Source organism: Tursiops truncatus, chromosome 3 (genome assembly GCF_011762595.2).
Source record: "Tursiops truncatus isolate mTurTru1 chromosome 3, mTurTru1.mat.Y, whole genome shotgun sequence".
NCBI classification, from domain to species: domain Eukaryota; kingdom Metazoa; phylum Chordata; class Mammalia; order Artiodactyla; family Delphinidae; genus Tursiops; species Tursiops truncatus.
In genome coordinates, this window is record NC_047036.1 from 11,610,650 (window position 1) to 11,636,554 (window position 25,905).

Here is a 25,905-nt window from a genome sequence, read left to right on the forward strand (position 1 = left end):
GGTTTAGCATCCATTTGTAATTCCAGTCCAGATCTGGTCAACAGTTCATCTAATAGAGCCCAACATATGGAGGTATTTCTATAGAACAAGTGATTATCAGTTTACCTCAATAGGTCCCACTTGAAAGTCAATGGAGATTTGCTGCTCCCTAATTTCCTTCAGTGCCACCATAGCAATTCGAACATCATCTAGGTCTTTAATTGGGCGATTCAGTTTCTTACTGAATTCTTCAACAAGTGTAAAAATGTTTTCCATCTCACTTCTGTATTTTTTGTTACAGTGACGGCCAGTGACAACCATCCAGGCCCTCGTCTCAGCGGTCAAGGTGAACTTCAAGTCAGCTGTAAAACCCACATGTCCACCGTTCAGTTTGAAAAACTAGAACCAGTATAAGGAGACCCAGTGTAACGGTTTACCAACAGTAAATACTTTGCAGCTGATAGCCCTCTAACACATGAAAAATCAAACTGGAAAATAATTAGTTTTTCCCAATCATTATATATCCATTCATGTCATAAAGCCTATTTGTAACAATTCAAAACACATTCTAAAATGGGGAAAAAAAAAAACAAAACAGTACCTATCGAAACTGTCGGAGATAAGCCCCAAATCTTTGTTATTGTTATTTATTAAAGAAAGGGTACATTTTAATTCCAAATATGACAGACTCATCCCTTATCTGAATTAGCATTTATTTTCAAGGTTTAGCAGCAGAGTGTTCAAAATAGTCCAGAATAAATAATTACGCAGAAGGGAATTAAAAACAAGTCTATAAGTTGGTCTTAAAGCTTGAGGCCAATAAAAGGAAAGTCAATCTTTAAGATAGCTAGAACTCTCTGGAATACTAATCTAGGTAAAGAGACAGAGTAATACGTTGAATTTTTATGACTGTCTGAAAGAAAATGAACCAACCTGTGTACAGAGCAATGGTACCCGCACAGATATACTCAGGCTCAGTGTTAATTTCTTGCTCTAGTTTTTGGAAATAGAGAATCTGGGATTCAAATTCAGAAAGCGAGGGGTTTTTCATAATAAATGTCACAATGGTTTCTTCTTTCTCCTTTTGCCAAATGTGATTGTAGCGTTTGAAGCAGTCGGTGGATGCAATAACTTCCTAGAATACAAATAACATATTTGTGTAGAGAAGGAAGAATCAGAAACGGTATCATGATATAAATGAACATTTGCCAGTTGCTGGTGGTTCCCATGGATTTATTAAAATGTTTAATTAGTGAACCGTGTGACTAGTTGAAAATGCCACAGGACTGGAACTGGATACAATAGTGTAAATAGTAACCTGGGACTAGTAACAATGTAACTGGTACCATCCTAGCCAAAAAGAGACGGGAACAGTTTCTCAGGAAAAAAAAAAGAGAGAGAGAGAGAGACAGAGTCCATAAAATCTCTTGTGAACCAGGCCCTACTGATTGAAGCTGGACCTTAGGTCAAAAAACACAGCTCAAATCATGCCACAGAGAGGGTGATGCTATGGGGAAAAAAAATACCCTGAGGTCACTTTTTCCCATTGCACAAACTCCTCCAAGACTCTCATTGGTGAAATCTACTGGAAGTCTCAATGGAAACCCATTGACTTGTTCCCTAAGGTCAGAGCGTGGAGATTAGATCTAGAGGGACAAATAGAATATATCCAGCATCAAGCCCCATTGAAAGATTGCATGGAATCACACAAAATGTATAAATATATTAGATAAGGACTGACATCCATACAACATTAAATCTTCCCATGTGTTTCTAAATCTTCTCACCTCTTTTTCTTTAATTCCTTGTTAAGTTTTAGAGAACTCTTCAAAAAGACCCTACAAACTTCTCATTATGTACGCTCCTAGGTATTTTTCAATGATGTTGTTATTGTAAAAAGGATCTTTTTTCCACTTTCCTTATAACTGTATGGATGGCATATAAGTTTTTTTAAAAACTGTTTTTTTAACAAATGGTCTGCTTTGTTACAAAGTGTGCTTCTGTAAGATGAATTGGCTCTCTCACAACTGGCAAATAAGAAATGATGTCAATATAACAGGAAGGTCACATTATCAAATGCTGTTTTTCCTAACACTTCATTTTGTACCCACTAAAGCAGCAAACCAAAGAGGGGCACAATGCTTTTTGTCTCTTCTTTCTTTTGGGTTAATTTGTTCTGCACTTTGTTTTGAGAATGTTCTTTGCACAGTTAGACCTGATCTTTGTATATTTTATATTTGTCTCCATAACTCCGTATTTTCAACTGTTTCTTACACCTTGTTACAACTTCTACCAAGTTTCTTTCACCTTTCGATAGTATGTAAAGTTCTATACTGACTACAGCGTTGTTAAACAGGTTAATATTTTACTATGATTGTTATTGTTTTTGGTATTACTCTGGTTACAGAAGTTCCTAGGTTGTGTGTGTCTATCTCAACCTCTTTTTTCTCATAAGCCCTATTAGATGTGCAACTTTGCAAAACTGGCTTTTCAGGAACATGTTTATTGCATTACAGCAGAAATGCCTATAGTTACCTTTCAACTGACTACTAATTTAACTCTTCTTGGGCCATATGTATTTTTTAGATTAGCGCTTTTGGATTTACTTGATAGATAATCATATCATCTCCAAATAATTAAAATTTGTCTCCTCATTTCTAATGTTTATACCTCTTGGTAGTCAACTTTTTCTATTGGCTTACATTATAATTTCAGAGTTACATCTGCATGAGAAAAAAAAAATTTCAACTGAGATAGAGCGAAAAGTGGCATTATTTGAAAGAATAGAGCATTACCAACGGCATTCTAAATGGTCTGATTATTTTAAGTAAATTTCACCAACCTGAACCAAGCCAAGCAGTAGCTTTACTCTAGTTCCCCATGTGCAGCTAAAGATGCCTCTTGAAACCTCAGGATTAATGAGCGTTGACACTTCACACCCACTAAAATGCAGAAAGCTAAGCCTGCCCCCGCTTGTCCCAGCTACCCCTGATGCCCTGGCACGGGCTGAGATGTTGACATGCACACCCAGAATGCACTGCAACAGCATCTAGACATATTCACAAATGTATGATGGTTTGGAGAACGAATTACAGATTATCAAAGATCCCTGAATATGGGTAAAATTCCAGAATCCTGAGCTCTTTCAACACCCAAGAGTTTATAATATTAAGAACGTACCTGGGACTTGCCTGGTGGCACAGTGGTTAAGAATCCGCCTGCCAATGCAGGGGACATGGGTTTGAGCCCTGGTCTGGGAAGACCCACATTCCACGATCAACTAGGCCCTTGTGCCACAACTACTGAGCCTGAGCTCTAGAGCCCGCGAGCCACAACTACTGAAGACTGCAAGCCACAACTACTGAGCCTGGGTGCCACAACTACTGAGCCTGTGCTCTAGAGCCCACAAGCCACAAGTACTGAGCCTGTGTGCCACAGCTACTGAAGCCCACAAGCCTAGAGCCCATGCTCCGCAACAAGAGAAGCCACGGCAATGAGAAGCCCGTGCACCGCAACAAAGAGTAGCCCCCGCTCACCACAACTATAGAGAAAGCCCATGCACAGCAACAAAGACACAACGCAGCCTGAATAAATAAATAAATAAGTAGATAGATAGATTTATTTAAAAAAAAAAGAACATACCCTAACTAAATAAGTTTTAGACTCTCATTTATTTTATCTGAGTCAATCTTTATTAAACTGGAACTTTTGAAAGCAGAGGTAACCTAAAGCCTAAAGGAAAAATTACTTGAACTACATATGTAGGGCTGATCTACTTAAGTTATTTTAATTGCCATGGTTATTTTGATTGTTTGGTCCAGCTCATCTTTTCAAGCCAGGCAGTGTTGTAAGTCGATGGCCAAACCATGGATGTGCTGAATGTAGGTCAGGTTTGTATTCTGATCCAACCAGTTATTGTAAGAGGAAAGGGGCTGGGGTCAGAGGATTTTCTGTGGTCGAGGAAGGGTCAGCCACAGAAAATTCAGAAGGGTCTGTGGCTGTGGAGAGCCACGTCTAGCACTACGACCAAGTGTGCATATAGTCTTCCAGAAACAATCTGGCCATCCTATCCATCTGGATAAAGTCCTTCAAGTTATGCTAAGTGTCAACCCTTTCTATTATCTTAAGGAAGACTGTACTAAGATCTGTACATTTCCTTCACATAGTATAAAGGCAAATGCAACAACAATGACACAGACATAAGTACCTTGTTGCCTGCAGTACATTAATTTCAACTACTCTGTCTTACCCTTAGATTTTCATAACAGTGGCTGCTTATTGATCTATTTTATTGTATTTTCCATGATTACTGAGACATTTGAAAGCACACTTGAATGTTTATTATCATCATAGAATACTCTACTTACCTTTATCGTTTAGTACAGAGCTTGATAAACTAAGCACTAGACAAATATTTGTTAAATTGAATTATGTGAACGCAGTCCCTAGGGCAAAATTAAGTACAAGACCTTCAAGATATTAAGAAGGAAAATTGAAAATGTATAAATGCAAAAGCTTCCAGTTCCCTCAGGAATACATTAAAATTAAACTTAATATTTCCTCACATGGTTACAGCAAAGGCAGCTTTTCAAAACACTTTCAAACAAGTGAAACTCATTCTATCAAAACTGAGTAATAGAAAAGATATATTTACTGAGTGACAACTGTTCCCTCAACAATGAGAAACATTTTTAAAGAGTCAGCAGGTCTTAGTGCCAATGTGAATATTTTCTTTTAAGTAGAAATTGACACCAGGATTTTGAGTCTTTTTAACCACAAAGACAGATTTGCCTGAACAGAAAAGGGAAAGGTGAGAGAAGAGCAGTTTGGAAGAAAAAATTAACCTGAATTTACATCCATGTCCAGTACCAGTACGTGCTGAAAATATTTTCGAAATTCCCAGTATTATCTTATTTCCATGATATACATACATGTATATACAATATATATAAATTTTCATCTATTTTATAAGATTTGCCCAACTACAGAAACACAAAAACTGAATGTAAACTTATTCTATTTCAAATGATTCAAGTCAGTTCCAGCATCACTGACTCTTTGAAGGTGAACTGCAGCAACAGTCTGACCTGGGGTTTGAGACATCTTGAATTTTTTAACAGACTTATCTGTACTACATAAATACATAAAGAGTTTAAAGGCATTAAACAGAAGACAATATAAAACACAGAAATAATAATTGTCTTTCACCTTGCAACCTAGAATGAAAAATCTTGAGTTAAACAAACATTTGCTGGGCACGTACGAGATTCCATAAGGTGCTCACTGAAGGTACAGTGTGTGACACCCAGGCTACATGAAGGACAAGCTTAAATGTTCAACTTCAATCTTGCTGTAAAGCAAAAGACCCTGGCTGCAGATCCTCTTGGCATACCTTTTTGGTGGAGCTGATGATTGTGCTAAGCACAGAGACTAATTTTAGAATCTCTTTGTTGTCAGAAACATTCTTATAATAATTCCTGTTTTGCACAGGAATGGGTAAGTTCACAGATGCTATCTCAAAGGTATCTAAAAGCAAAAAAAAAAGAGAGAGAGAGAGAGAAACATTTATATCAACAGTATATAGAACATGCTTTAAAAAGATGAGTGAATTTCTGTAATGGTAAAGTAAGGACCTCTGAAAAAATCTTCTTTATAAAAGCAATTGAAAACACTGGGCAAATTTGTCAATAATAATTTTTTCAGGACTCTGGACATTAACCAAAGCTTGCAACAATTCAAGGAATTGTTTATTAGAGAAATATTTTGAAATTTGAGTAAAAACAGTGAGTTTTGTCACTGTTTTGTTAATCGGTTCTACGTACACTGCCCCTTGCTGGCTATGCGGCAGCCTCGAGAAACAGGAGCTTCGCAATGACCGTGGCTGTGAAAACCACAGCCAGCAGCAGGCCACATTCACCAGAGGGACCAGCCTGGGCTTAAGGCTCCTCAAGAAGTCCCACAGAATTGTCCCTACTTGACTTGTCTGGAAGCTCCCTGGGCAAGCCCCATTCAAAGAGGTTATCTTTATTTGACCTGACTCAGAACCCACTGACAGAAAATCCCTATCCCCAAGGTGTTTGTCAAAAAACAATGAGAACAAAACAGAAGCAGACTCATAGATACAGAGAACAAACTAGTCCTTGCCAGAGGGAGGGGAAAGGAGGATGGGCAAAATCAATAAAGGGGATTAAGAAGTCCAGTTATAAAATAAATAAGTCACAGGATGTAGTGTACAATACAGGGAATATAGTCAATAATACTGTAATAACTTTATGTGGTGATAGATGGTAACTAGATTCATAGTGGTGATCGTTTCATAATGTCTAAAAATACCAAGTCACTATGTTGAAGTACATAAGTCACTTACTTATGAAGTAAGTCAACTATACTTCAATTAAAAAAAAAAAATCAGTGACATTTAACTTCACAGCTGTCTGAGGCAATGATATCTGTTGGGGCAATGGAAAGGGTGGCCAAAAAAGTTAAAGATCTGGGGAATGAGATGCCCACAGAAGGCCTTATAGGGCCCTGACATATTCCTGGGGTTCTAGAAGGTCATGTGTATGTACAGAGCTGTGCACATGCCCAGGAAAGACCTAAAAATGTCCCAATCTTTCATGCTGGCTCATGAATTGAGGTCTTGCACAAATAGTAAATAAAGGCTAGAGCAGTGTTGAAAACTTTCTGAGCTTTCAGCATGCTCCAGTGCACACACAAACTCCCTAGGCAAAGCATGGAAGTCTTACTTGTTCAAAGCATTAAAGGAAATCTCTGTGCAATCATAGTTAACTGCTAAACTAACCAAGCACAGACTATAGCGGTGCAGTCCACAGGGAAGACAAGTTTTACAGAATTGGTCCAGGAAAGTCAATATAAAACAGTAGTAACAACAATAACAACAGACCCTGGGAGAAAGAATCAGATTTTCTACATTATACTCTTTAACATATCAAGTTTTAAACAAAAAATTGTGAGACATGCAAAGACACAGGAAAGTCATGCCCACCCATAGGAACAAAAACAGCCAATAGAAATATACAATGAGAAAGCCCACTATTGGAATTACTAGGCAAAAAGAAATTTTTATTGACATACAGTTGATTGACAAGGTTCTGTTAGATTCAGGTGTACAACATAGTGACTCAAATTTTTTATAGATTGTACTCCATTTAAAGTTATTATAAAATACTGGCTATACTCCCTGTGCTGTATATTTCCTTGTAGCTTATTTATTTACTTATTTTATACATAGTAGTTTGTATCTCTTAATCCCATACCCCTATCTTTTCCCTTCCCCGCTTCCCTCTCCCCACTGGTCACCTCAAAGTTTGTTCTCTATATCTGTAAATCTGTTTCTGTTTTGCTATATCCTTTCCTCTGTTTTATTTTTTAGATTCCACATATAAGTGATAACATAGAGCATTTGTCTTTCTCTGTCTGACTTAATTCACTAACATAATACCGTCCAGGTCTATCCATCTTGTTGCAAATGGCAAAATTTCATTCTTTTTTATGGCTGAGTAATAGCTCATTGTATATATGTATCACAGCTTCTTAATCCAATTGTCTGTTGATGGGCACTTGGATTGCTTCCTAGCTACTGTAAATCATGCTGCTATAAACACTGGGGTGTGTATATTTTTCGAATTACTGTTTTCATTTTTCCAGATATATACTCAGGAGTGGAAATGCTGAATCATATGGTAGTTCTATTTTTAGTTTTTCTGAGGAACCTCCATACTGTTCTCCACAGTGGCTGTACCAATTTACATTCCCACCAACAGTGCAAGTGGGTTCCCTTTTCTCCACATCTGTGCCAACATTTGTTATTTATGTTCTATTTAATGATGGTCATTTTGATGGGTGTGAGGTGATATCTCATTGTGGTTTTAATTTGCATTTCTCTGATGAGTAGTGATGTTGAGCATCTTTTCATGTGCCTGCTGGCCATCTGTATGTCTTCTCTGGGGAAATGTCTATTCAGGTCTTCTGTCCATTTTTCAAACAGGTTGTTTGTTTTTTGATATTGAGTTGTATGAGCTGTTTATATAGTTTTGATATTAACCCCTTATTGGTCATATCATTTGCAAATATTTCCTCCCATTCAGTAGATTATCTTTTCATTTTGTTGATGGTTTCCTTTGCTGTGCAAAAGCTTTCTCACACCATGTACAAAAATAAACTCAAAATGGATTAAAGACCTACACGTAAGACTGGAAACCATAAAACTAGAAGAAAACATAAGCAGAACACTCTAACATAGATCATAGCAACATTTTTTTATTTGTCTCCCAATGCAAAGGAAACAAAAGCAAAAATAAACAAATGGAACCTAATTAAACTTAGAGAAAAATTTAAAATCAGCTATTAAAATATGTTCAAGGAACTACAGAAAACCCTATCTGAAGAATTAAAGTACGAGAAGTATGTCTCAAAAAATAGAGAATATCAATAATGATATAGAAATGTAGAAGAGAATCAAATACAAGTTCTAAAGTTGAAAAAAACAATAAATGAAATGAATATTCACTTGCAAGGCTCAACAGATTTTAGCTTGTAGAAGAAAGAATCAGTGACCTTGAAGTTAAGTTTCTTAAAACCTAGAAAGCTAGGTTATTGATTTGAGATATTTCTTCTTTTTTAGTATCAGTGTTTAAGACTATAAATTTCCCTCTAAGCACTGTTTTAACTGCAGTTCATAAGTTTTGGCATTTTGTGTTTTCCTTTGCATTTATCCTAAAACTATTTCCTAATTCCCTTTGTGATTTCTTCTTTGACTCATTGGTTATTTAGGAGTATATTGTTTAATTTTCATGTATTAGTGAATTTCCCAAATCTCCTATCACTGATTTTTAATTTCATTTCACTGTGGTTGGAGGAGATACTTTGTATTATTTCAGTTTTTTTAAATTTCATTTCAATAGTCTCCAGATTGACTTACAGATTCAGCACATCCCAAAAATCACAAATCTTTTTTGTAGAAATTAACAGGCTGATGATTTCAAAATTCATACAGAAATAAAAGAGATCCAGAATATTCAAAAACAATCTTGAAAAAGAAGAAAAATGTTGGAAGACTCACACTCCTGACTTCAAAATTTACTTCAAAGCTATAGTAATCAAGACAGTGGGGTTCTGGAATAAGGATAGACATAAGATCAATGGAATAAAATCCAGAGTACAGAAATAAATGCTTACATTTGCACTTGCAGTTAACTGATTTTCAACAGGGGTCTCAAGAAAATTCAATTGGGAAAAAATAGTCTTTGCAACAAATGGTGCTAGGACAACTGAATACCCACAGGCAAAAGAATGAATTTGGACCCCTACTTCACTCAAAATGCACCATAGACCTAAATATAAGAGATAAAAATATAAAATGTTTAAAGAAAACATAGGAGTAAACATTCATGACCTTAAGTTAAGCAACAGTTCCTTAAATACACAATCAAAAGCACCAAAAGAAAAAGTAGCTAAGCTGGACTGAATCAAAATTAAAATTTTATACTTCAAAAGATACCATTAAGAAAGTGAAAAAACAGGGCTTCGCTGGTGGCGCAGTGGTTGAGAGTCCGCCTGCTGATGCAGGGGACACGGGTTCGTGCCCCGGTCCAGGAAGATCCCACATGCCACAAAGCGGCTGGGCCCATGAGCCATGGCCACTGAGCCTGTGCGTCCGGAGCCTGTGCTCCGCAACGTGAGAGGCCCGCGTACCCCAAAAAAAAAAAAAAAAAAAAAAAAAAGAAAGTGAAAAAGCAACCCACAGAATGTAAGAAAATATTTCAAATTACATATTTACATATCTGGTAAGGGATTTGTATTCAGAATAAATAAACAACAATAAAAAGACAAATAGTCCAATTATTAAAAACTTGGGCAAAGAATAGACATTTCTCCAAACAAGATATATAAACGGAAAAAAAAAATAAGAAAAGCTACGCATACAGACATGAAAAGATGTTCAATATCATTGGTCTTTATGGAAATGCAAATCAAAACTGCAGGGAGATACCACTTCACACACACTAGAATGGCTATAATCAAAAGGCAGACAACAACAACTGTTGGTGAGGATACAAGGAAAACAAAAAAGAGAGAGAGAGAGACCTTCATACACTGCTGGTAGGAAGGTAAAATGGTCTAATTGCTTTGGACAACAGTTTGGCATTTCCTCAAAATGTTAAGCATAAGTTACCATATGATTCGGGGCATGACTATCATACCCAAGAGAAATGAAAATATATGTCCACGCAGAAACTTTACACAAATGTTCACAGCATTATCTATTCTTAACAGTCCAAAAGTGCAAACAACCCAAATGCTCATCAGCTGATGAATGGAGAAAACGTAGTGTATCCATACAATGGACTATTTATCCAGCAATAAAAAGAAATGATACCTAAAAAGAGATGAAGAAATGATATATGCTACAACATAGTTAGAACTTGAAAGTTAGTTACAAAAGACCACATGTAGCATGATTCCATTTATATGAAACGTTCAGAATAGGCAAATCCATAAGGACAGAAAGTAGATTAATGGTTGCCAGGGGCTGGGGGAAGGGAACGAGAAATGACTGCTAACAGGTACAGGCTTTCTTTTGGAGGGGATGAAAATGTTCTAAAATTAGATAGTGGTAAAAAAAATAATAATAAAAAAAATTTAAAAAAATAAAATAAAATAAAATAAAATTAGATAGTGGTGATGGCTGTACAACTCTGAATATACTAAAAACCACTGAACTGTACACTTTAAAAGGGTGAATTTTATGTTATGTAAATTATATCTCAAAGCTGTTATTTTTAAAAGGTGCGGCTTATTTCTTCTTTTAACTCTTTTATCATGACAAGAATATATGTCTAATTTTCCATTAAACATTTTTCCTCTCAATTTAAGATATAATTCATGATTGAACATATTTCGAGTTTAGAAAATTCTGAATTTTAAGCTATTCTAGGAAGTTAAGCAATGTTTCCAAACAATATCAAAATTGAAATTAACACAGTAATATAGATTTTTAGCTTAAATAAATAATATTGTAAGTTGTGGACAAAGTTGTTTTGAGCTGTCTTTAGCCTCCTCAGTAACAGACTATTTTAAAGAGGAACTTGTTTTAGTTTCTTCCTTGTGGTTAGTTCTCAGGGGATATGAGCACTAATTGAAAATTACACACGCCCTGTTTGCAAGGTTGCTTTAAAAGAAGTTTGTAGGACTAAACTACATTTATCATATATCATTAGCAACTTGGATGTCATATGCTACCTAATACTACAGAATATAAATGAAAACCATAAGATCTACAGCAAAAATCACAGCATGTTAGCAAAACAGGACATATAATGGCTCAAAATACAAAATAGCTCTTAAATGTCAGGAAATGTTCATTGTGATGATGACAAGTTTCTCTTTAAACTGTGAAACTAAAATCCTACTTGTCCCCTAGTATGTCTTGTGAGATACCCATTTAAAATACACTATTCATGGGGCTTCCCCCGTGGCGCAGTGGTTGAGAGTCTGCCTGCCGATGTAGGGGACGCGGGTTCGTGCCCCGGTCCAGGAGGATCCCACATGCCGCGAAGTGGCTGGGCCCGTGAGCCGTGGCCGCTGGGCCTGTGCATCCGGAGCCTGTGCTCCACGGTGGGAGAGGCCACGGCAGTGAGAGGCCCGTGTACCGCAAAAAAAAAAAAAAAAAAATACACTATTCATGATGGTGATTATTAAAATACATGGATCTTCATATTTTATAAACTAGAAATTGGCTCATAGATTAATATTCCGATCTAATCTGATTTGAGAATTGTATGGAGGGAAAATACCTTTTAGCTCAATATATTTTGATTTAGAATGACTAGTTAGAAAGAACTAAAAGAACATTTACCCTGAGGTTCATTTTCTCCCACTTCAACATCAGAATCGCTGTCTTCATTACTCTGCAAAGCAGCCATTTTTCTTTCGTGCATCTTTTTCTACAGTGGAAAAGGACATATTTCAGTCATATGACCTTGAAACATAATAAACCATGCCACCAATCATATGATTCATTTCAATCATATGAAATGATTTCCTCATCCCACACCCACCTTGGACCATAGCTCACTGTTCCACTGTCTAACCCCCTTGGTGACAGTGACGATGCACTCCACGGCTTTGTTCAGCGTCTGCTGTATGTCTTCTAGGGCTGGGGCCATGGTGATGTTGGGAATGGCCAGAGTGATGCTTGCCCGGAAAATGGGCAGAACGTTCTGCTTCATTTTAGAGGTACTGTTACTGTCTGAGTTAACACAAAACAGGGAGGATTTAATCTTTTTGATTTAAAATGTATTAACTTAGTTAATAAATTTTTAATTTATTTCATTTTTAACCAGAAAAATTAAAGCACCTAGAACAATACATAATAGGTATATCATTGGACAATACTGTATGTATTTGTTGAATGAATGAATAAAAACTAATGGAGGATCTAGTTTTGCTCAATGTAACAGAGCAGCTCGATGGAACCCAAGCCATTTTCTGCTGATTACAATCTATGAGTACACTCTCCATAAAGGAAACCCACTGCCTGGAGTCAGATTTAATTACGTAAACTCTGGCCTAAAAGGGCGCGGTTAAAGAGTAGAGAAGAAATAAAGTGTAATTTACCATTTACACCATACCCAAGGGGCTTTTAAAGTCGGATATAGGTATAGGTGTCTAAATATGTATATGTGTGTGCGTGTTAACTCTATACATACAGTTGGAAATACCTGTAATATATAAAGTTGAGGAAGACGTGACAATATTCAGCATATCAACAGTTGATAAGTTCTAATATTATCCCCATGTCAAAGGAAAGTACTATCCTCCATTCTGAAGTAAAATAAAACATAATAAGCCATGCCACCAATCAAAAAATTATTTTAATGTTTCCACTTCTATTCATCCACTTTTAATTAAATATTAGAGATGCTTTCCCTTAAATGCCAATATGCAAAATAAATTAAAATAGTTTGTTATCCTATTGTTTTTTCAATTTTAATTAATTACTGTTACTTTATTTTTTATATCTTTTTAATTTAAAATTTAATTTCAGAATGTCTCTAAATTTGATGGATTTTTGTGGCCCCTCTGGGAAATGCAACACCTATTTCTGAATGGTGCCGAGGAGAGATGGCTGTACTGAGAATGAAGAAATCAGTTGGAAAGTACTAAAGTGACACAAAAATAGTAAAAACAATTTCTGCTTTGGAGATCATGGCATTAATAAGATCTTTCTCTCTTTATAAGATTGGCTAATAATCTAATAATTTAACAATGAAATTATCTTTCTGGATATCTTCTTTTTAAAGTATGTATTTTTTCTTTCACTAATTAAAATAATTCATTTCACACGTTTTCACCTTATTACAAAAAAGATTAAACGTGATGCTGATTATGATGTTATTAACAAGAGCTAAGCAACGTTAAGCAAATTACTTAATCTCCCTGGACTCAGTCTTAAATGAGTGGAATGATAGTGTCTACTTCATAGAATTGTTGGGATAATCCAAGTTCATAATATTTAAACTTACAAGGAGGCACTCAAGAAATGGTGGGGGTTTTTATTATTTAAATTTAACAGGAACACACACACACACAACCAGCAACCAGACTTGGCCAGCCAGGAGGCAAATGGTGTGGGATCATTACCCCGGAAGCTGGTCATGTGGGAGGAATGAATGCGCTTGCGAATGGCCTCTAGCGTGTTCCTTGTAACTTTCAGCAGAGCACCCAGGTTCTGGTGATTGAAGTGAGAGAGCAACTCGCGGGCTCCTTCCTGTAACACCTTGGTCTCTTTCTTCTTTCTCACGACTGTCGTCAAAGGCAGGAGGCCCACCCCAGCATTAAGAGAAGATGTCAAGGTGTCGGAATGTCCTTCTTCTCTTTTTGCTGTTACACAATGAGAGAAATTGAAAGAGATGGGAACGGGGAAAGAGAGAAAGAGACAGACAGACAGAAAACCATCTACTGCAGTTAAAGAGAAGAAAATTAAGATAAATTACATGCAAGTTGAATAACACTCAAAGGTCACACTTCTTACGAAATGAAGCCATCAAAGGATAGGGAGACGAACTCGGGACACCAGGCAGTCTGAGGAGTCCTCTCCTCCTTGATGTGCGGAAACAGGAGGAGAGGCAGGAGCTGTGGCCACAAAAGAACGACAGGGCCTGGGCACCTGGGTGCTCGTTCTCTGGGTTCTCTCTTCCACCAATAACCATAAACCCTTGGGGAACAGCGACCGTCCTCAGCCTCTCAGTGTCCTCCTCTGTCCTGCAAGCCCTTTGCTCTGGTGTAGACGTGCCTCAGTGGGGATTCCAATCCATAAACCATCCTACTCTACTGATAGTGAAAAAACATACCTTTAGACCTAAATGCAAAGAGAGCTAACAAGGGCCAATGCAAAGTACACGCTTGTAGAGTTGAACAAAAAGTAATGGGAATGAATGACATGGCATCATTAAAATGTGCTCTGAATCATAATTTCAGATTTATAAATGTCCTTATAAAATTGGGAGGGTCTTTCTAGACTGTGAAATTCATTCCCATGTAGAAAATTAAATTTTAGTTTTCAGTAATGTCCTAGAAAAACAAGACCCTTCCATTACCCCCTGTCTTACCCGAAATTTCATTTTTTGAATCAGTACTCTTCATATTGGATGCTTTCTCTCTGTCTTCCTTAGATGAAACTTCCACATCCAGCAATATATTTATTAGCTCATTGACTGCTTCTTCCACTAATGAGCTTTTAAAGTGTAGCATCTGAGCACCATTTACACAAAGGTCCTATCAAAAATAAAAATAAAAATTAGCACTGTGTCATATTTGTTTAACTAGCTCTTGAGGGCACATAGGTTCAGCCTCCAGATGAGATCTTGGTCCCCAACGATGCTTGGCCATGCCTCTCACACTAACCCAGGCCAGGCATCCTGTAAAGGAACGTGTTAAAGACAAGAGAACCAACTGGATCATAGATGGACCAAAATTATGCTTACTTCTCCAGCAATGGAGGAAATAACTCCAAAAGTCATGAACTGCCTCTCTTCCCATGAAGTTTCCTTCATTTCATATAAATCTGCTCTAGCCAGCCTTCCTTCTCTCTTCACCTTTGCCATCAGTCCATCATCAACCCCTAATTAATTTCAGATATTCCCCTGCCTCCAACTGGATTATGCATTTCTCAAAAATGAGATTTAACAAACATAAATGAATATACTGGAGCACTTTAATCAAGACAGACAGAGAGATAGTCAGTGATTTACCACCTGGTTGGAAAACAAGCCCATAAAGCAATAGACTGTGAGTAGGCCATAGTCTCCTGCTCCTTCCCAAGTTCCACCATGATTCATCTCAAGATTCTCTAATGTGCTCATGGACCCTCCACTCTAAGCATTAGCTTCACGGTTCATTTACCTCCTCATTACCCATGACATTCACGTCCATTCCACTGCTGTAGGGCATATGGCATTTTGATATCATTAAAACAGGAAGATTCTGATGTGTTCTGAAACTATTAAACTTCTTTACCATCAAATAAAGTATAAAATAACTCCCAGCTCAGAACTTCACTTAACTAATAATCACCATCCTTAGCCTACAGACAGTTATGAAAAAGATGCAGGTCAGAGGTTGGGTAAGGGAGGGAATAGAGTTAGCGCCATCCAGCAACAAGTACAGTGACAAGTATAGACTCTGGCACCAAACTACCTGGATTCAAATCCTAGCTCTGTGTGATTCTGGAAAATCTTGGGTCTTGATTCCCACATCTGTAAAATGCTGATTATGGTAGAACCTACCTCAGATTGTTGTGAGAATTCCAGAAGGCAATGTATGTAAAATGGTAAGAACAGTACCTGCCACAAAGTAAGTACCCAAGAAGTGCTTGTTATTATTATTGATCAGCAAATCACACACAGACACAGGAGGACGTTTGTTTGCGAAGCTTGCTTACCCCATTCCATATAAACAATGAACTAACTCCCTGTTCTCTGAGAGATTGCTAACATTTTTTCAAGCCTTCATCTTAAATCCTCTGACTCTACACACCCTCCCCTAAGGACATGATTTCCCACATCGATCATTCCTTTGCCAACAGCCTTTCCTCCATCACCTGTTTCCACAGCCCTACCCAGGAGAAGCCCAACCCAAATGAACCAGGGCATCTATCCTCTCCACTTGCACACAGAGGTCATGGCAAGACAGGTGTTGGTCCTGGAAATTCATGGTCCCCAAACTCAGGCAGGCCCCTAATGCTACCCAAGGATCATTCTACATGACTCCAGTCATATTTCTCTGCCAGGCCCCATAACTGCTGTGTCCTCAAATTCTTGCGTCCTCAAATCCTTACACCATCCTCCCTCATCGTCCTCAGATAATAACCTTGATTTCTATAGCACAAAGCAAATGGAGGCCACAACATGGCCCTGACCCCATGCCCTTATCCAGAAGACAAATCAGCCTCCATCAGTAACCCCTTTTCCTCCTTTGTCAGTGAATGCAATGTTTATTCTTCTATTTAAGAATACATAGGGACTTCCCTGGTAGTGCAGTGGTTAAGAATCCACCTGCCAATGCAGGGGACACGGATTCAAGCCCTGGTCCGGGAAGATCCCACATGCCGTGGAGCAACTAAGCCTGTGCACCACAATTACTGAGCCTGAGCTCTAGAGCCTGCAAGCCACAACTACTGAGCCCACGCACTTAGAGCCCGTGCTCCACAAGAGAAGCTACCGTAATGAGAAGCCCGCGCACTGCAAAGAAGAGTAGCTCCCACTGGCCGCAACTAGAGAAAGCCCACGCCCAGCAATGAAGACCCAATGCAGCCAAAAATTAATTAATTTTTAAAAAAAGAATACATAATCACACAATCTGAGTTCTAAGTCACACTCTGCTGCTTCGCCAGAGACTATGCTTACCAACCATTCCCTTTTTCCTTCTCTACTTGATTTTCCCCCTCAGCATATGAACATACTCAATGAACTTCAACTCAACATCTTTCTACCGTAAGAAGCTTCTGCCTCGGGGCCTTTTCACTTGCTGTTCCCTCTGCCTGGAATGTTTTTCCCCAAAGATATTCACATGGCTTGCTCCCTCACTTCCTATGTTCAGATGTAATCACATAAGTCGTCCCTGACCATCAACATAAAATCACAACTCTCTGTCAGGTACTCGTTTCCTCCACTATCCTCTTAATTTTTCTCCATTGAACTTATCATCACCTGGCATGTTGTTTGTTTATTGGCTTTTTTTGTTTGCTTGTTTTTCTATATCTTCCGCTTGAAAGTGGGCATCACAATGGCAAGGATTGCATCAGTTTTGTTCACTGTTTTATTCCCAAATAGTGGTTCGCATAGGAGCTCCACAAAAATTGTTGAAGGACTAAATGAATTATAAGAAGTAAACATATTCAAGAGAAAGCATTCTTTTATATTGGTAATCATTCACCTTGGTAATCAAAATGCAAATTAAAATTTGAGAAATAATGGATTAAAGAAAGTTAACTAGACACTCCCAGGAGCCCTTCTGAAGGTCTTTATTCTAAAACGTTAATGTGAAGAGAATCTGAATGAGGAAAGGAACATACAGTCTTTACCCCAAGCAGGTTGAACACAGACCCCGCCTTTTCCAGCTTTCTCAGCAATGGCTCCAGAACCGTGTGCCACAGAACACCAGTTTGGGAAACGCTGCTCTACAAAAACGTTTAAAGAAGAAATTCTACCCAGAAACTGTTTAAAACAATTATTTTATTAATTAACCCTAGCTTATTAGAAGCTCTTCAGCAAAATAGCTCTATTCTTCACAAACTATAGGAAATGAGAAATTTGTTCCATGGCAATTTCCCTCCTACTGATCTGAAAAGAGATGATTTGTTCTTCATGTCTACGTGACCCCTCAGGTACATTCCTCTTCATTTTCAGATTATTGTCTGAAGCCTCCTCGTTTGAATCACATCTATCACAGACCAGTCATGCATAGAGAAAACAAATTTAATTTATGCTCCCAAAAATGCCCTTTATAGAAAAATGAATCACAAAACAAAATTTAAATAAAAACATCAGTCTTCTAATAACCTTTGTCATTTGGAGAAACTCTTCACAGGTAAGTGGCTCCTCCCTGGGGAGTTGACAAAGAGGCGTGCTACTCATTTCTTCCAGGATGGCATCGATGCGGAACTCAATCAAATCATTGACCCTGTCAATCAGCAACTCCAGGGCCTCTTTGGAAAAAAATAAAAGAGATTAAGCATTTTGTTTAAAAAAAAAAAAAACCAACATGATTAAATTTCAGTAGCAAAGTCAGGATTAAAGTTGCTCCATAGAGCTGTTTCATACTTGGTTTTCTCACACTGTTCTTTCTTTCTTTTTTTTTTTTAATTTTACTTATTTATTTATTTTTGTCTGTGTTGGGTCTTCGTTGCTGCGCGTGGGCTTTCTCTAGTTGCGGTGAGCGGGGGCTACTCTTTGTTGTGGTACACAGGCTTCTCATTGCGGTGGCTTCTCTTGTTGTGGAGCACGGGCTCTAGGCGCGTGAGCTTCAGTAGTTGCGGCACGTGGGGTCAGTAGTTGTGGCTCGCAGGCTCTAGAGCGCAGGCTCGGTAGTTGTGGCTCATGGGCTTAGTTGCTCCACAGCATGTGGGATCTTCCTGGAGCAGGGCTTGATCCCATGTCCCCTGCATTGGCAGATGGACTCTCAATCACTGTGCCACCAGGGAAGTCCCAACACACTGTTCTTTCTTAAACCAGTTTCCCAGCTTTCTCAGCCTGCCTTACTCTGACTCAAACTTGAAGTCAGCTCAAACGCATCTCCCCCAGGAGGCTTTCTGTGAATCTGCCCATATTTGCATGGCCCCCTCCTCCTGTGCCGGCATCGACCCCTGAGCACTCCTCCATCTCAGAGGATCTTCTCCATTCTTATAATGCTATGGTTCATGCATTTTATATTATTCAACCTTCAAATTGTAATGAGCCTAAAACATATCTCATGCATATCCAAAGACCCCTTCACAATTTATCCTTGAATCTAGTCCCCAAATCTACAAAGCAAAACAAAGAGGGTAAGATGGTTCAACCATAAATTCCTCCTCTACCCCACCCAACCCAGTACCTATAAATATTCTTGAGTATAGTGAACCTGGTAAAGTAAATAGGTGGACCCTTCTGAGCTCTAAGTTACTTGGAAGGTACAGTGAAAACATACTAATAAGACAATCTCTTTAAAAATTAGGATATAAAAAGACTAGGTACTATTTCAGCAGCCACAAATACGAGAGAAAGAGAGAGAGAATAAAAGCAGTTATCACGAGGGGTATGTAGAAGGGAGGCTCAGGAAGGAGGGACCCAGAAATGAGGTGATGGGATCAAAGGGTAGGAAAGGGGTTATGGAGAAAAAGAAATGTTAAGAGATTAACTATATAAAACTATTGCAGTTATGAATCCATGTGTGTCTGGGTGTCTAGTACAAACCCAACTCAGAGTAATACAAAAGCATAAGAAAGAGCCTGATTTTCAAGCCCTTTGCAGTCAGTATGGGGAGAAAGATAGAACCATTAGAAGAAACCAAAATACAGATTCTTTAGTGCCAATGTGAAACGGAAGTCACAGGAAAAAGTGGTCTTGTGTGGTAGGATAGTCTGAGTGGGCTTCTTGGGAGTGGGACGTACTCTGGGGTATAAAACATGGGGAGAATTAGGGCATGGAGAGCAGGTGAGGACACTGTGTAGGAGAGGAGAATGGTGATTTCTAAGTCTTCCTAGAACAATCCCTCTATCACCATGTTCCAACCTGTGTTCCACTGTCCACCACAGAGGGTCTACAAGGTGTTAACGTGCTTTCCTGGTAAGCAGCCAAGGAATTCTGGGAAATGCCACCTACAGGAGCCGACTTTTGGAGACCACTAAATACTGGCATATCAAGGGCTCTGAAAAGTCCTCCAGAAGAGAAATCTGCCTGACTTTGTTTAACCTGGATTTCCCAGACTTATCTGAGCCTAGACTTCTTTGCAGCATACTGGTACACTTTCTGGGAAACTGTATTTAATGGAATACACCACGTTACATATATTTTAAAGTATATTATATCCCTCATTAGGAAAAAATGTTTGCTTAAACTTTTCCCATGTATCCTGCTGTTCAGCAGTCTGCTGCGTCCAAATCACATCTTTCAAATTGGGGTCTCAGGGGGCTTCCCTGGTGGCACAGTGGTTGAGAGTCTGCCTGCCAATGCAGGGGACACGGGTTCGTGCCCTGGTCCGGGAAGATCCCACATGCCGCGGAGCGGCTGGGCCCGTGAGCCATGGCCACTGAGCCTGCGCTCCGCAACGGGAGAGGCCACAACAGTGAGAGGCCCGCGTACTGCAAAAAAAAAAAAAAAAAAAAAAAAAATCGGGGTCTCAGAATACACTAACCTATTAATATAAAAAGCTTAATGACTCAAGTTCCTTTAAAGTCTAATGGCCAACAGTAAGTATAATTTTAAAATGTAGTTAGCCTCGGGGGATAAAATTAAATACTGAATATATATAGTTTCCAGGAAATTAATGACATCATATACTTGGTAAAAATTCCTTAGGGAACAGCTTAAGAATATCACTCCTTGTTTCATTATTTATATCACAACATCTATAAGAAATTATACCATAGACCTTAAAAACTCAGCCTTTTGAATTGAAAAATAATAACCATTTAAACAGACTTACTGATCTTTGCAAAAGCATTTTTCAAGTACATCTGAATGTTCAGTGATGTCCAGGTCAGTGCAGCCAGGCCAGGCTGCAGAGCTTCATCCACCTTTGCCAAATGAGGGACCATCAGTTGCTCTATAATGGGAGGCATTTTTGACTTCACTCTCTGATATTCAGCCAGCATCATCTGCAGGGAAATAGGGGTGAAGTAATCAAATAATATCTCACTTTGAATATCTAGTAATAGCTCATTTTTATCCAAAATGATTACTTTTATTTAGGGTCCAGTTGCAGGGCTCCAATAGCAGCCTGGCAAGTAAAGCAGCCAAAACATAATAAGAATAGAACAGGCAAGAAATCTCTCCATAGACACAAATTCCTAATCTAATAAAATACGACTGAGAAGGAGAGAAAAAGAACTTAAGAGCAAGTTAAAGGACAAGAATGTTGTCTGCTTTGTTCAATGTGCCTGCAACAGTGCCTGGCACATAGAAGATGATCAATCAATATTTCTCTGATTAATTAACTAGCTGTTACTGGAACGAGCATTTGTGATCAGAAACTCATGGTCCTCCACTGAAATTTACCTGCTGTATAATGTTAAATTGTGTCAGTATTTTGTTCACATGTTACCATATTTAAATAAGATTGATAGTACTTCCAGCCTACCTTTTATAGCAATGTTAATATTAATAATAATTAATTATAAGAAAGCAACTTTAATGCACTTCTTAAATACAATTGTTTTTAAGCTCATCTTTGTAATGTGCGTGTGAGTATTACTTTGTCATTAGATCACTGTTTCCCAAGGTGTTTACGCTGAAATGCAAGCCACAAGAGATTCTATAAGAAAAATGGTCCCTGGGTGGATAAGTTTGGAAAACACTGTACACAATATCTCCCTTCTTTGACAGTCACAATTAATAGTAATGATTCTGAGAAAATTGCAAGAAGGAAGTAAGAAGCCCAACAGTCTTTGTGAATTGTGTTAAACTCAACATTTCCCATTGGACTATATAATCCTTTCTTCATTTAATACTTTTCCACAATTTCTGTAATATCCTTTCAATTTCCATGAAACACCTAAAGTTGATGGTTCTATTAGCAGCTACTTATACATTTCCTGAACCGTTTATCCACTGCTTACCTTTTTTTCAATGTTCATCACTTATCCTATTTGGGAAGCAATTCTTAAATCAGCCTCCAGCAGGCCTTTTACTTCCTACCTTAATCCTTTAATCTAGGAGGTATTATTCACCCATTTTATAAATGAAAAACTGAGGCTTAGAAGGGTAAAGTAATTTGCCCAAAGATAATGCTTTGAATCCAGATTGACTTCAGAATCTGTATTCGTAACTATTAGTCTATGTTGGCTCATCTCTTTCTAGCTTGAACTGCCTTCCAAGGAATAGATGAAGAAAACAAACTCTCAGCTACTCCAGCATGTCTGTAGAAGCCTGAAAACTGTTCAATATTCAGCACAATAACTCAGCAATACCTGAGATAGTCTCCAAAACATGTCAATAGATCTGCTCTTACCAGGTACTTGCAGTGAGTGGGAACCTTTAATGCTTTCAACCTCAAGATACAATAAATGTCACCCAGATGATAATTCACTTGTTAGAATTGTCATTTACAGCTGTGGTGGTTTTAAAACATTCTTTGACCGTCCTCCCTTAATGGGGTGGGGTTTATGTCCCCTCTCCTTGAATCTGGGTGGGCTTATGAAGCCCAACAGAAGACAACAGAAATGATGCTATGAGACATCCTGAGGCTGTCCAAAAGGCCATGTGGCTTCCTCCCTGCCTACTGTAACACCCACCGTTGGAATCCTGAATTGCATTATAAGAAATTCTACTACCCTGAGGCCTCCCTCCATCCTGGAATGCTCTCATAGATTCTCCAGTCCTTAGCCCCAGCTAAGCGAAACTTCCAGCCATTCCCACCAAAGAACCAGAGAATGAGTCCTTCTTGGACCTTCCAGATCAAACATCTGCCAACTGAACTAAGTGATCTTAGCCAATGCCACAGGGAACAGAAGGATCACCTAGCCAAGCCTTGCTTAAGTTCTTTATTCACAGAATCATGAGGTATAATGAAATGGTTGCTTTAAGCCACTGTATTTTGGGATTGTTTGTTACATGCAACAGATAACTGAAACAGCAATTCTGTGGACAAAATTATCATTAGTAATTTTATATTCTGATAAACAGTGTTTCTTAATAAAAATAACTACTTTCTTTTTCCTTTTTTATTTATTTTTTATTGAAGTATATTTAATTTACAATGTTGTATTAGTTTCAGATGTACAGCAAAGTGATTCAGTTATACACACACACATATATATATACATATTCTTTTTCAGATTCTTTTCCATTATAGGTTATTACAAGATACTGAGTGTAGTTCCCTGTGCTCTAGAGTGGGTCCCTGTTGTTTACCTATTTTATATATAGTAAAACTAACTGTTTCTTTACAAATATGTAGATTGACTTAGCTATTTTTCTAACATCCAAGAAAAATCCAAAAGGGAATTCCAACATTCTGACTAGTATCTGATGAGCTTACATTTGAGGAATGTCTGTCCATTGCCAATATTAACTTTTTAATATAACACGAAAGAGTGGGAAAACAGTAGACTACAAGTTTGGGTTCTTGTCCTACCTCTGCAACTTACTAGCTATGAGACCTTGGCTACGTCATTTAACTTCTCTAAGCCACGGTTTTGTCATCTCTAAAATAATATAATAGTACTCTATTCCAATTACCTAACATGGCTGTAGAAAATATCAAATGGAATAATGAATATGAAAACGGTTTGAAATGTAAAGTATTATGCAAATGTGTGGCCTTATAGGGCTTGTCCTATGATATTGGCCACTATAAAGTTCTAACAATGGTTTCCATGTTGTCAAATATCGTGGCAGCACCTCTGACCTCATCTTGAGCATCCTCTGGGCAGCATTTGTCACTGGTGACCATTCCCTCCATCATGAGGTTTTTCTTACCCTTGGCTTCCTTGACACTTGGTTTCCACCTGCCTCAAAGGGCAATCCTTAATTTTACTAGCATATTTGTCCTCTTCTATCAGACCTGTTAATATTGGAACAACTCAGGGTTCAATGTAGGCCCTCTACGCTTCTTTATATTCTCCTCCTTGGAAATCTCATACAGGACAATGACTTTAAATAGCAACTGTATTCTAATAACTCTCAAAAACACACCTTCAACTTTGACTTCTCCACTCAACTCCAGACTTACATATCTATCTGCATGGATAACACCTCTACTTGGATCTCTAAAAGTCATCTTATACTTAAGATGGGAGCTATTAATTCCTTTCTGCCCCCCAAAACAAGCTAGTTCCAGTCTTTGCCATCTCCACGAGTGGAACTTCCATTTGGGGCCACTGCATGTTACTGAACATGTGTGCAGAATACAACCAACGTAACGACTGAATAATTCCATTGAGTTGCTCACACCAAAAACAAAGGGATCATCCTTGAGTTCTCTCATAACCTGCCTGTTGACATCATTCTCTAATTCACTGATCTACTACTCTGCTGCATCCTAGTTCAAGCTGCCATCATCTCCATCCTGAACCGGTGCAACAGCTCTCAAACTAGCCTCACACTGACCCTTTTTGTCCCCTTAGAGTCTATTCCTCACCCAGCAGAAAGAATGATTTTTATTGTAAAAGACATCATGCCTTTTTCTCCTGCTCAGATTCCTCTAATGGCTTCCCGGTGCACTCAAACGTGTAACCTTGGTGCACTCAAACGTGTAACCTTGGTTTACAAGCTCTATGATGACCTGGCCCTTGCCAACTCTACATTCTAGCCTCAGTCACTCCACTACAGTTGTCCTGGACACTTTCTGCTTCTCAACAGTAACACACCACCAGATTTTTTTTTAATGCACACTGGGGCTAGCCAAGAAGGGAAAAAAAAAAAGTACTGTACCTTCATGTTACTGAAGTTCTTTTTGTATATGTCTCGTTTCCGGAAAAGGGAAGCTGCAAATGGTGAAACTTCCAGACCCATCTGTGACATGCACTCTGTTTCTCTAAATAAGGTTAATATCTGAGGATCAAAGTTTACAAACAATTCCCCTGTGCCGGGAGCCTTCACCAATAAAGAAGCCTCAAGTCCTACATGAATTTCTTCAGTCTGTGAGAAGAGATCAACATTGTTACTAGTAGCGGGTTCAATGCAGACACAGGGTATCTAGCTTGGCCATTTCTGGGAATGAAGGTCATTACGTCTTCTTCCATGGATTTGAGCTTCTCAAACTAAAGACAATGGGGTCTCTCACTCTTCTCCTAACTTCACTCTCAGGAAAGAGTTTTCAAGTTCTTGGTGGTGATATACAGTCAATTCAACAAAATGCTTGGGTCATGAATCTCTCACACCTGATAAGTGGATACTGCAATAAAGGTGACTTCTCAAAAGCCACTTCACTCCCTGATACCTTCGTTCCTACTCAGTTATTTTTCCTAATAAATGTTTCAAGAAACCTACCAAGCTCAGTCTTCAGTTATCTAGAAAAGCAAGGTAAAACACTACAGAGACATCTCTGTTGTTGATTCAGACACCAAAATTTGAACTAGGAAAATGAGATACCATTTTAGAGGCCTTGTTAGGCTGAATTTTATCCTCCAAAATACTTCCTGTCAATCTACAAAGAAATACAAGTGTTGGTAGGGTATGAAATATAATTTGATTAACCTAGTATGGCCAAATAAAATTTAAAACTTTGTTTAACAGGCATACTAGTGTTCACAGACACAATGGAGAAAAAAAAAGAAAGAGAAATCCTAATCAACCAGGTACAGGATCCCATAAACAGGATCTTCTTCCTTAGGAGTTTATAAATTAAATAAAAATGAGTTTCTGGGGCTTCCCTGGTGGCGCAGTGCTTAAGAATCCACCTGCCAATGCAGGGGACACGGGTTCGAGCCGAGGTCTGGGAAGATCCCACATGCCGCGGAGCAATTAAGCCCGTGTGCCACAACTACTAAGCCTGCGCTCTAGAGCCCACGAGCCACAACTACTGAAGCCCACGTGCCTAGAGCCTGTGCTCCGCAACAAGAGAAGCCACCGCAATGAGAAGCCTGCGCACCAAGTCGAAGAGTAGGCCCCCGCTCACCGCAACCATAGAAAGCCCACACGCAGCAACGAAGACCCAACACAGCCAATAAATAAATAACTAATTTATTTTTTAAAAAATGAGTTT

General features: G+C 38.4%; 1 protein-coding gene across 2 annotated transcripts in view; it reads right to left on the reverse strand.

Moving 5' to 3' along the window:
- DNAH5 (dynein axonemal heavy chain 5) overlaps positions 1–25,905 on the reverse strand; it is a 267,302-nt gene that overhangs the window by 154,498 nt on the left and 86,899 nt on the right. For both annotated transcript variants that reach the window (XM_033852761.2, XM_073802015.1), the window contains 10 exons: positions 24,633–24,839; positions 20,686–20,857; positions 18,063–18,208; positions 14,613–14,778; positions 13,645–13,884; positions 12,060–12,250; positions 11,858–11,945; positions 5,372–5,505; positions 913–1,114; positions 106–341 (listed from right to left, as the gene is read on the reverse strand). In XM_033852761.2, coding sequence (XP_033708652.2) covers positions 106–341; positions 913–1,114; positions 5,372–5,505; positions 11,858–11,945; positions 12,060–12,250; positions 13,645–13,884; positions 14,613–14,778; positions 18,063–18,208; positions 20,686–20,857; positions 24,633–24,839 — 1,782 coding nt within the window. The remainder of the gene's footprint in view (positions 1–105; positions 342–912; positions 1,115–5,371; positions 5,506–11,857; positions 11,946–12,059; positions 12,251–13,644; positions 13,885–14,612; positions 14,779–18,062; positions 18,209–20,685; positions 20,858–24,632; positions 24,840–25,905) is intronic.